Below are 11,653 nucleotides of genomic sequence, written 5' to 3'. Positions count from 1 at the left end.
TGATTTGCAGAGCACACTCACAACCTGGGCTACAAATGATAGCCTCTAAGGCCCTGGTATACTAGGATCCCAGAGACTGTGTGTGTGTGTGTGTGTGGGTGGGTGGGTGGGTGGTAGGGATGGAGGAGTATGTCTGTGTTCACCTCTAAGAAGTTCTAGCAGTAGGCGCTGAGAATCTGGAAACTGTCAGCAAGGGATTAAAACCAATTACTGGAAGGATGGGCCTTTGAAAGTACCAGGAAGCGAATGGGTATTCTGAGAGGCAGTATATACTTGTTCTCTACTCACTGATTCCAGGGGCTGGGTCTTGCTTCAGGTCAGAAGAGGCAATAGTTTTGGGAGGCTGAGCTGGCTAGAGAAGGCTTTCTTTAATATGTGCAGCTTATATTGTATAGGGGGTATGGGGTGGGATCATGGGAAATTGAAATGCTACCAGTTTCATGCTTTAGGTTTTTGTTTTTTAATCTGAAAAACACTTGTACTTTTCTGCTATCTCTCTATGTATGGTGGTAGGCAAGTGTGCATGCACACTAAATATGTGTGTGAGGGAAGCAGGAAATGTCTCAGAGCCTAAGAACCATGTTTTACAGCCTCTTTGAGCAGAAACACTTGATGGTGGCTTCCACCTACCATCCAGGCCTGAGTGAGGGAAGGGTGATGATATGGGGCGGAGGGGTAAGAGGAGGGGTCGGTTGTAGATTAGGCCCCTCAGCATTTTCCCTCACCATTGTCTTCCATAGGATGTTTTCAAGGGGCTCTCAAGCCCCATCCATCTGGTTTAGCCTAAATTCTCATGCTAGGGAATATAGTACTGCATAATGATTCAGGATTACCATTTGTAATGATACTCAGTTTCCTTTTCTTAATATTGTTGTGGGTAAAAATTGAGCCAGAGACAAAGTAGCCATTTCAGTAAGAAAGTAAGTGAACCATGTTGGATCAGATCATTAGATATCTACCAAGTCCTCACCCCCTTCAGGTTGTGCTTCTTGAGCATCTCTTTCTGGTCCTTGGAACTCTCTTCCCTAGGAATTAGTGTGTGGTATCTCTCTGTATACTTGTGATTCACAACTAAATATGAAATTCCCGTCTCCAGTGCGTGAAGCAAATTGCTGGGGTAAAGTTTTGCTGATAGGTTGAAACACTCAACCATACTTTAGCAGTCTGGGTGAGACTGTCACTCCCAAAGCTGTCAGCAGAGCAAGGTCCTCTGTCTCAGTGGGTTCAATCCTGGCATTGCTTTGGAACTGAGTCCTCATCCCATGGGGAATGTCTGGCGGGGGGGGGGGGGAGGTTTACATTCCTTATTCCTAGTGTTCCTGGCCATGACCCCCTTCCTCCCACTTCCCAGTTTCCTGTGATTCCTCAGAAAACTGGTCTCCCTTCTGAGCCATGGCCTATGCACCCAGCTAAGTCATTTTCCCCACAGTAAGCCGCCTCTGAAAGAAGAGCTCTTCCCCTCAACGGACCCCCCAGCAGACTTTCTGGCCCTCCTCTGACTTCTACCCAGGAAATCTGCACCTCGAGGCCTGAGAATGCTGCGCTGTCAGTCACCTGCAGACTCTGTCCCCTTCTATTGACTCTTCTGCCCTGTGTGTTCCGATGTGACCCCTTCATGTCTCTTCTGTGCCACTAGCTTGGCCCTAGGCCTTTTATGAATACCCAAGTCTTAACGATGAACTTCTCAAGCAGGCAGTGTCCAACTTCTTCATTTTTCAGGGACCTGAGTCTGCCCCTTTCCTCTCACAGGTTGGTTGGATATAGTCATCTATTGCATTGGGAAGAGGTAGCCAGGTAGGCTGCAGAGTCTAGTGCAGAGGGCTGGAGGAGATTTGGGTACTCTGTTACCACTACTGGGATGATATTCAGAAGAGGGGACCTCATACTGTGACCTGACCCAGGACCCTCCTCTGGAAGAGCACTCAGCCCAGGTGTGTGTGCACTTGTGTGTGTGTGCATGTGTGCGTGTGTGCGTGTGCACATGCAAGATAGAGTGTGCACTCATGCACACGGGTGTAAACTGTTATCTGGTTGTGTTACTCAGGGTGGGCTGGGGACTCACGGGAAAAATCCCCCTCAGCCTGCCCAAGACTGGTTTTTTTTCCTGTACCCTCTCCAGAAGGGTCAGGGGAAGAGGGTCCAGGTGGGTTGAGGGGGTCGCAATGGATAACCACTAAAGGCCACACGGCTGCCGGGAGGAGTGGGGGGATATGAAATGGCCCCAGGGACCTGGCACCTGGCTTTGGTTTTCCGTCTTCTTTCCTCAGGACGCCCCCTGAGGCCCGGGACCTGCTGCGCCTGGCTTTGAGGAGCATCTGTGGCTGGGTGCTCCAGCTGCTGGTGTGATCATGGGCTTCCCTCCTCTCTCAGCAGGGCAGGTGCTCCTGCCCCAGAGACTGGGCAACTGGCTGTTTCTATGACGTATTTATTTTTACTTGTGTTTCATGTCACTTTTTTAAAAAAGCAAACAGAACAATTGTAAGTCAGTATAACTGCCTATCAGTTTTCTTTATTTCTCTTTTTGTAAAATAAAATTTAAACTCAAGAAGGCAGTGTTTTTTGATCAAGGAATTATCTGAACAACTGTTCAGCTGGGTGGTGAAAAGGATATAACTTAGAGTATAGTGGGCATTGAGATGACACAGGGTGGGTAGGGTGGGGTTAGGGAGGAAGGAATAGAGGGCAAACTGCTGACAGGCTTAGAGTGGGGTTCGCTAGGCTTTTTCTGCCTTTGCTTACCTGAAGAAGACCACATTTCCAGGCTCTAGAGGAAACAGTGAAATAGAGTGGCCTGAGGCTAGATGGTCCGCAATCATGGCAAGTTCCGCTGGGGCATCCCTAACCAGACTGGGGATTGGGTGCAGCATCAGTGCCTTTCAGCAGGTGGGAGATGGCTGGTAGCAGGATCTGCAGACCATCTTACAATGTATAGTCCTCCTCCCTTTGTCATCTGAGTTAGTGGGTCTAACCACAGCCTCACAGAGAACTATCCAGGCTTTGGAATAGGAGGAGGAAGGGAAGGTGGGGGTAGTCTACCCTTTGTCTTTCCAAGTTTGGTCCCTGTAAGGCAAGGAGCCCTAGGGAAAGTCTCTGGAAGTTTACTGAGCGAGAATTAAAGAGGCTCTATGGGGATTTCTTGGACAGAAAAAAGGAGGAGACTAAGGCCAAGTCTGGGCTCAGAATATATGCTATTGGGGGCTGGGAGTGCACTGCGTGTAGGGCAGATGGCTAGGTGAATAGGTCTTACACTAAATTCAAGAGGGATGAGGAACGCCTCTTTTGGCAGCTTGTCTTGGCTGCTGCCTCCTGGTGGCAAGCAGAGGTCTTGCAGAGATCCCTGCCAAGGGTTGGGGAGGGGGGCTTATGGCCAGCAGCCTCAGTCATAGGCAGACTCTCCATTCACAGCAGAGGTGGTGAAGTTACTAAGGCACCCCCTGAATTCTGATGCAGGCCTCTGGAATTCCCAGCCAGCCTGTAGGAAGTGAGCAGAGAGGACATGAGGAGGAAAGGGCAGTTCTATACCTGGTTTCCTGGGAGAAACTCCTCAGATTCTAAGAAACAGGAAAAATGACCAGCCAAACACTGTGGGCAGAAGCTGTCTTGTCTCTGAACCACGAACTGGCCCTTATAGGAAATGTTTCCAAGTATATATATAGCCCACTTGCCTGGAGCACCTGAAGGGTCTGATCATGTATTTGATGTTCATAAGCAGAAGAACTGCCACGACCCTGCCAACCCAGCCCTGAGTGCCTGTGAGGGGCCAACTGCTCCTTCTGCCAGTGTTTGCCCAGCGAGCTGAGGACAGGCTTGGCCCCATGGATGAGGGTCATCATTTCCTGCCTGTGGAAGGAACTGTGTGAAGTAGTGGGAAAGGAAGCCAGGATTACGAGGGCCTCTGTGTGCCCCGTCTGCACTTTGCTAATGCAGTAGTGGAGTCCACACTAAGACGATTCCCCTTCTAAATACATGTCCTCTGTGTCAGGAGCACCAAGGTAGCTCTTGGCCTAGCTGGTCTTGCCGCCAAGCTCAGGAGCACAGCTGTCCCCGGGGCCTCTCAGGAGGGCAAAGTTAGATCCTTAGGGATCTAGAAGACTACTTTGTAGGTCCTCAGAAATATGAGCTGAAGATTCAACCTATGTTCAAGGGGCTTACACTTCACCCGAAAGTTACCTAATATACCTTAAGCTAGATGGGCAGACCAGCCTCACCCAAGAGCCTGGAGGGGGCCCGTTCTTGGTGAGCTCCAAGAGGGCGAGGCCTTGGTTTTGTTTACTCAGTATCCCCAGCCTCTAGAACTATCCTTGCAGGGATAAGTAAATGTTGGGTGGATGAATGGGTGGATGAATGACCACTTCTGTGCTCTGGTTGGGAGTGGGGTGGAGTGTTGGAGACGTGACCGGCATTTGCGCTGTTCCAAAGGTTGGATCCATCCATTCGCTTCTTCCCTGAGTCCAAGTTGGGCGTCGGTTTCCTCAGTTGTAAAAAGGGGACAAGTGGCCCTGCCTTGCTAAGTTCCCAGGTCTCTCGGGAAGCTTCAGTGAGAGAAAGTGGCAGGACGAAGGGTGGTACAGATACATGCCAAGGGCTGATACTGCTGTGCTGAACTTCCCGAGCCTCTTCAAACGCTCCACTCTGGCGAGGGCTTCCTTGGACCCCAACCTGGCTCTCCGCTGTGGGCGACCAGGTTGACTTGCCTCCGCCTCCCACTGCTGGGACCGGGTAAGTTTGTGACAGGCAGGAAGGTGCTCAGTGGGCTCCGCCCCTGACGGCTGGGGGTGTGCGTGTGGCAGGGAGCCACTTGGGCGCCGCTCGTTGCCATGGAGACCGGGCGGGGCAGTCCTCCGCCCTCCGGGTCCCGCGCGCACGCGCCCACGGCCACGGCCACGTCCCGCCGCGAGAGGGGGCGGAGCGAACGTGCGCGGCGGGCGCGCGCAGGCTCCGCGACCTAGCCTGGAGCCGCCTTCGTGGATCGGCGTCCGCGGCGGGCGGCCGGTGAGGTGAGGGCCCGGCCGGAGGAGAGGCGTCCCGCCAGGGCGGCCCCACGCTCGGTGAGGGCCTGGAACCTCCGTCCGCCTGGGAGCGACCTCAGGGGCCCCCGCGTCCCCTCCATGACCCCCGCGGCCCAGGCCGCTCTTTGCATCTTGTCTCGCCCGCAGCTGGCCCCGACCGGTCCAGGGGCCCGAACGCGACCTTAGACAAGTCTGCCACCCCGGGTCTCCCCTGCTTCGGCCTCCGGTGCAGGGCACGTCCCGTGGCAGTGAAGCCCGAGCGGGGGTGTGGGGGTGGGGAACTGAGGCAAGAACCGCACTTTAATTCCGCCCCTGCCCCTGGAGGCCGCCCTCGCAGCGGTGGCTACAAACTTTAGCGTCTCATAAGTTACGGAGGTGTATGATGCCCGGTGAGGTTGTGACTGGAAAGAAAGGGGCTGGGTAAATAACCGAGGTGCGGGTAAGCAGGGCTGGAAGCCCAGAGTGGGAGGTGGCGCACCTCGTTCCCGCGCAGGCCCCTCGGAACCCGGGTCTTTCGCTCCCCTCTGGCACCGAAGTTTAAGGGCCCGGCCCGCTTCCGCGGCGCAAGTGAGCAGCTCCAGGAAGTCGGCGCGGGACAGAGGACCCAACCCCTCTCCGGAACCCGGCCAGAGGACCGCTCCCCTGACCCGAGGAGAAACAGAGGCCAGAAGGGGACAGCCTCCCGGATGTCAGCGGCAGGGGCTGTTTCAGAGCCAGGCTCGGTGGCTGGAACCCTCCAGGAAGAGGGCTCTCCTAGAACAGGGGCATGAGCCTGGCCCCAGTAAGAGTTCACGTCATGAGGCCGGGTTTGGCTTCTGATTTCCGTAAGGAATGTGAGGACGAGGGAGAAGAGCAACCTTGTGAAGAGAGTTATTGTAGAGACTCTAGTGGGCTTTCCCCAAAAAGGGAACAGTCAAGGCAGGGTGCCCGGCTCAGTGGTGATTTTCTCTCTGCCCCCAGCACAGGAGCGCTTGGAGCACTTGGTCCCTGCGGCGCTGGATGCCATGAGTTGCTAAAAGTGAGCCTGTCTTTTCAGGTGAGCTTCCCCAGCCCTTCTGCCCTTTTTTCTTGAGTATGGGGAAATTCACTTTGCCCCGCCTCCCTCCTGTGCAGACCTAAGCTCTGGGGTGCATTTTTCCTCTCTTCTGGGTAGTGTAGGAGGTGAGAGGAAGAGGGAGGTGGGAACTAAGTTGCCCTGAGGAGAATGGGGAGTGACCTACCTAAGAGGGTAGGTCAAAGTGAGAGATGGTCACTCTTGAGGCAATGGGGAGACCTACCTGCTGAGTGAGAGCTTCCAGCTGAGAACCTTGGGTTCAGAGATGTCGCAGCATGGATTAGATGCTTGAACTTTTCTAGAAACCTTGTCACCAGGAAGGAGGAGATAGAAATGGGGCCTGGAGTCAGACTACTTGGGTTCCTGTTGCCTGCATTTTGGTCTAGGGCTCTATTTAGTACCTCTGTCATCTTGAGCAAGTCTCTTAACCTCCTGATTCATAGCTACCTTGTCTTGAGAATTAATAAAGTAGCTGTGTTTCAACATTTAGATAGTGCCTGGCCTATAGTAAGTACTCGGTAAAAGATTTATCATCATCGTCACCAAAGAAAACAGGAATGAAGCTAACTGGAGGCAAGATGAGTAGGACAGTGAATGCATCAAAAAAAAAAAAAAAGCAGAGCTGTGAGGCAGTTGGGTAAGAAGACTAGTGTGATATATCTCAATTTTATGATATCAGAGATGTAGGAGTTTAGTTTGCCTCTTTGTGAGGCTAACACTGTGTGTACATTGACTCCAAAGACAATTTTTCAGTAAAAATTTTGATACCCAAAACCCATAGGGAACAAATTATTCCATAGAGCTAAGTTTTCCATAGGGCTGAAATGTTGACCTTCAGTTCTCAAATCTTTTAAATTTTACATGTTAATTTTTTTTTTTTAAAGATTTTATTTATTTATTTGACAGAGAGAGATCACAAGTAGACAGAGAGGCAGGCAGAGAGAGAGAGAGAGGGAAGCAGGCTCCCTGCCGAGCAGAGAGCCCGATGCGGGCCTCGATCCCAGGACCCTGAGATCATGACCTGAGCCGAAGGCAGCGGCTTAACCCACTGAGCCACCCAGGCGCCCTTTACATGTTAATTTTAAGATTATTTATTTATTTGACAGAGATGACAAGTAGGCAGAGAGAGAGAGGGGAGCAGGCTTCCTGCCGAGCAGAGAGGCAGATGCGGGGCTCCATCCCAGGACTCTGGGCAGAGGCTTTAACCACTGAGCCACCCAGGTGCCCCTACATGTTAAATACTTGGGGTGAGACTGTTCCTCCAATGGGTCACATGTTTCCCTTCCTCTTTAAACAGTCTTCTCTGTGCTGATTCCCCCCACTCCCCACCCCCACCCCGGGTGACTCAGGTCAAGCCCTCTGTATAAGAGGGTTAGGCTTGTGGCCCCATGCTTCATGGAGGGCTGAACAGTCTGCCTTGAGTGGCTCATACACCAGCTCTGTTGTGTTCCTGGGCTTCTCTTAGATAGCTTCTCTGCCTTTTTTTTTTTTTTTTCTTCCTTGAAATGAGTGTCTTTATTGCTTGTACCATACAGAAAGGAGGAATGAGGAAAGGCCAGTGGGGAGGAGGGACAATTGTCAGATAAATGACATGAACACAAAAAGGAAGAAAAAAGACGCCCTCATGCCACCCCAGGATGCCTTTCTGTGAACTACCTAGTAGAGGAGGGGGGTGGCAGGATCAAAACCACAAAGAATAATTCTGAACACCTGGAGATGCTGGTGGAGAGAAGGAACAGCACAGCAAGTGGACCCAGCTGTGACTCTCCCCAGGCCAGCACCCCCTTCCTTGGGCCAGGGAGTAATTGTTTTTCTTGATGTGTTTCCATTTCTAGCAAACTTTCCTTGCTCCTCATATTTTCTAACCTATGGGCTGGCAAAATGGGATGTAGCTTGTTAGCACCAATGCTTCAAGTCTGGGAAGCACAGTGCTGGACTTGTTCTGGCTGCTCAGGCTGATTTGATCTGATCTTTCCTTGGTTCTAGTTGGGTGAGGTTGCTGGATAGCAAGATTCCAAGGGCCAGATGTGCTTAGCAAAGGAAAGTTTCCTGTGAAAATCTCTTCCTGTGGCACATTTTCCCCCTGGGGTTTTTTTTCCTCATGTATTCCCTATTCGTTAATAAGTGATTGTACCCTGGCACTCGCCCAGGGCAATGGTCCCTGAGGCTTGGGGAGGCCAAGAAGGCAGTGTGGCAGTGTGTGGGAAGGAAGAGGTAATGTAGGGAAAAGGCAGGCTGGCTGATGTCTTGCCCATCTTGGGGGAGGTAGGTCAGGGCTGGGAGTATGTCCCTGGCTGACTCACTCCTGTGCTTCTCTATGACTCAGTTTCCCCAGGTGTGACCAAGGCTGCCAGCTGACAGGCAGAGCTGTTCTGAGAGCCTCAACAATTGTGATTAAGAAATAAAGAGGCTTGTGGCTACAGTCATCCTTTGTAGCTCTCTTCTAGGTCACTCTGTGTGTAAACACCCTGGCCCCTCCCCCTTCCCCCCCCCCCCCCCCCGGGTCAGAGCACCCAACACACAGCTGAGATTGGGCCAGAAGTGGCTGGCGGGCAAGTGGGCACATTGGTCAGAGCAGGCTACCAGCCTTCTCTCCCTCCTGTCTCCTTTGCAGCTGTCTTGGGGCACAGTGTCGGGGGCACAGAGCCATGTCTGATCTGCTCCTCCTGGGCCTGATTGGGGGCCTGACTCTGCTGCTGCTGCTGACACTGCTGGCCTTTGCCGGGTACTCAGGGCTACTGGCCAGGGTGGCGGTGAGTGCCGGCTCACCTCCCATCCGCAATGTCACTGTGGCCTACAAGTTCCACATGGGGCCCTACAGCGAGACTGGGCGGCTTTTCACCGAGAGCTGCAGTGTCTCCCCCAAGCTCCGCTCCATCGCCATCTACTACGACAACCCCCACATGGTAAGGAGCCTCCCGTGCCCTGGCTGGGGTTCTGCCCCATGGATGGACATGGGGCAGGGGTGTTGTAGCTTCCAGAGAAGGGGTGGGAAAATATATGAGCTGATCCTACACACCACCTCCTCTCTGAGCTTGAAGCTCCTTCCAGATTTAACCTGGACTCCTGCTCCAGGCATCCTTTCTCCTTGTCCAGGTCTGGTTCTCAGCTCATGGCTACCCATGGACTTCTGACTGCATGGGGCCATACTACTGCGTGTCCCTAGTTTGTGCCGGGGCTTTGGTCCCCTGCCTCTTCTTGCTGTGCCTCCCTCTTTCATCCCCATTTGAGACCAGGGCTATAAGGCCAGGCTGCTCAGATTCTACCCTTCCTTTGGAGTCATACCTTATTGTTTCTGTGCCTTCCCTCTTTCAGCTTTCCTGCTGTGGCTACAACTCCTCAAGGGTTGAGACAGCAGGCCTTGGGCATGGGGCTTAGAATCCTACCTCTTCAGTCATTCTGGTGGCCCCTGCCTCAGTGATATGGCATTTCTTTGGATGTTAAGCTGCCTGGTTTGGAGAGGAACGGCCTCTCCCCCTTAGGCTTAAGTGGGAGTGAAGAGCACTGGAGCCTAAGTGGGGTGGAGGGGCAAGTGGAGCCAGGTGAGCTGCCCCGAATGTCTAGGATGCTGGGGTCAGAGATGAGCCCAGCATCACTGGCACCCTGTGGGCGTCTGGCTGTACTTACAGACTGTAGTGAGTCAGGGCTCACCAATGTGGCCTCTTGCTATGCATGGGGTGGTACTGCCTGCAGCTGCATGGGCTGGCAGCTCTACCAGGAGTCCAGCCTTCAGCTCTGAGCCTTGGCAAACAGACTGTTGGGAATCCCCAGCTCTGGATTCCTTGCCTGTAGAACTCAAGTAGGCAAGGCCTACCCACTGTCTGCTACCAAGCCTCATTAGAAACAAGGGTGGGCTGACTCTCTGTGCTGGGTTCTGCTCGACAACTGCACTCCAAAGATGAGCACACCTGGCTCTGCCCTCGAAGAAGTTCATATGACTGGCAAGTCAGCACCATACAAATGGGTCTGTCATAGGCACTGTACTTGATGCCTGCAGAGCTTTGAGCTTTGGGTTTGGGGAAGGTACCCCAAGTTTGCCTGAGAGGTTCACAGAAGAGGTGGACTGTAGCTGGGACTTCTCCCATGAGTAGAACTTTGCTCCTCCGGGAGGGGGCTCCTGACTTAGGGAAGTATGACAGTAAAGGCTTGCAGACATAGGATGACAGGGGAAGTGTGGCCAGCGGACATGCGGTAGGCAAAGAAAGTGGTAGAAAGGTTTGCTGGGCCAGGCATTGTGAGGAAGAGCAGTCTGGGAGGCAAGGGGCAGCACAGTTTGCCCCCTCTGTTTTAGGAATCTAACTGGATGGCAGGTGAAAGAGGGGAGGAGATGAGGCAGGGAGGCCATTGAGGAGATTGGGCTAGGTCCAGATGAGAGATGACATTGACCTGGTTGAGGGATGAGTAGACAGTGAGGATTTGAGGTCACATGGTTGGGAGACCGCGCTAAGTGGGAGTCAAGAGCGCTGGAGCCTAGGTGACACGGGGCTGGAGCAGGGCTTTGGGAAGCTCCTCGACCAGATGTTAGACTCTGCCTCCTGCAGAACTCTATTCTATAAGTCCCTGTCCCTCCTTCCACACCTGGCCCAGTTCGAGCCCTCTGCAAGGCCTCAGTGGGAAGGAGAATAGTCCTTGCAGTTGCCTCATTCCTCAACAGCGTGTCCTGTTCCTAAAGCAACACATTGGCTCTTGGGTTGGAAATGCTAATTCCAAGGTAGGAAAGGGCCAAGGTAGCAGTGTACCTTGGGATCAGCACTGGTGGCTGACCCAGGAACAGTGAGATAGAAGAATCTTGGCATGGTGTGCTTTCCCCATGGCCTCCTGGCCCAGCCACCGCCTCCAGGCAGTGCACCATATAGCCGTCTTTAGCAGGGTGGGGGGGGCGGTGGGCTTGGGTGTCCAGGGTTGGTTGGGTGCAGCCTGACTTGGGTGTCAGTCTGGGCGTGGGGGATGCACAGCCTGAGAATACAGCCTCAAGGTTGGCAGTCCTGGGTTCTGATTCTGTTTCATTACTGTCATGCTGTGTGATCTTGAGCATATTACATAATCTCTCTGAGCCTCTATTTCTTCATCTATAGAGCTCTGTTAAGATATCTGCTTCAAATGTTGTCTGGCAAGAATTAAATTAGGTGATATAGGTGAGGTATTGATCCTACCACCTGGCCTCCAGTAGCTGTTTAACAACAAAAACAAAGAAGGGTGGACAAGACATTCATGTTAATTAGGTGCACTGAGGCGTTAGGCTGAGCATTATGACCCAGGGCTAGACCCTTGGCCTGGTTGTGGACATCTGGCTGGCTCAGAGGATGAGTGTACAGCTCAGAGTGGTCCCTCTGGTCCTATCCCTCTCGGTCCTGGGTCACTCCAGAAGATAGCTGTGTCCCCATTCAGAGCTAGGTCATACCCTGACACCTGGGATAGCTCAAGATGCTTAGTCTCCACCTGCTGTGGGAGGTGGGCAGTATATTCTCTGCCTAGCAGGGATCCTCACAGAGGGTTCAGGGAACCATGGACCCCAGACTTCAGGTGCTCATGGCTATCCCTGGGGCCCCAGGGTCCACACTGCTGATGTGATAGAAGAGGACACTGAGGA

General features: G+C 53.0%; 1 protein-coding gene across 12 annotated transcripts in view; it reads left to right on the top strand.

Moving 5' to 3' along the window:
* Positions 1-4,859: 4,859 nt before the first annotated feature.
* TEX264 (testis expressed 264, ER-phagy receptor) overlaps positions 4,860-11,653 on the top strand; it is a 30,618-nt gene continuing 23,824 nt past the window's right edge. For 2 of the 12 annotated variants that reach the window (XM_047693024.1, XM_047692971.1), the window contains exons 1-3: positions 4,892-5,048; positions 5,970-6,045; positions 8,678-8,969. In XM_047693024.1, coding sequence (XP_047548980.1) covers positions 8,712-8,969 — 258 coding nt within the window. In that variant the 5' untranslated portion in view covers positions 4,892-5,048; positions 5,970-6,045; positions 8,678-8,711. Of the gene's footprint in view, positions 5,049-5,092; positions 5,385-5,471; positions 5,791-5,969; positions 6,046-8,677; positions 8,970-11,653 lie in introns of those variants that run through there. The other 10 variants (XM_047693039.1, XM_047693033.1, XM_047693048.1 and 7 more) reach the window with 9 other exon arrangements.

This window comes from Lutra lutra, chromosome 1 (genome assembly GCF_902655055.1).
Source record: "Lutra lutra chromosome 1, mLutLut1.2, whole genome shotgun sequence".
Taxonomy (NCBI): domain Eukaryota; kingdom Metazoa; phylum Chordata; class Mammalia; order Carnivora; family Mustelidae; genus Lutra; species Lutra lutra.
Note: the sequence above shows the minus strand (reverse complement) of the source record. Positions and strands in the feature narration are given on the sequence as shown.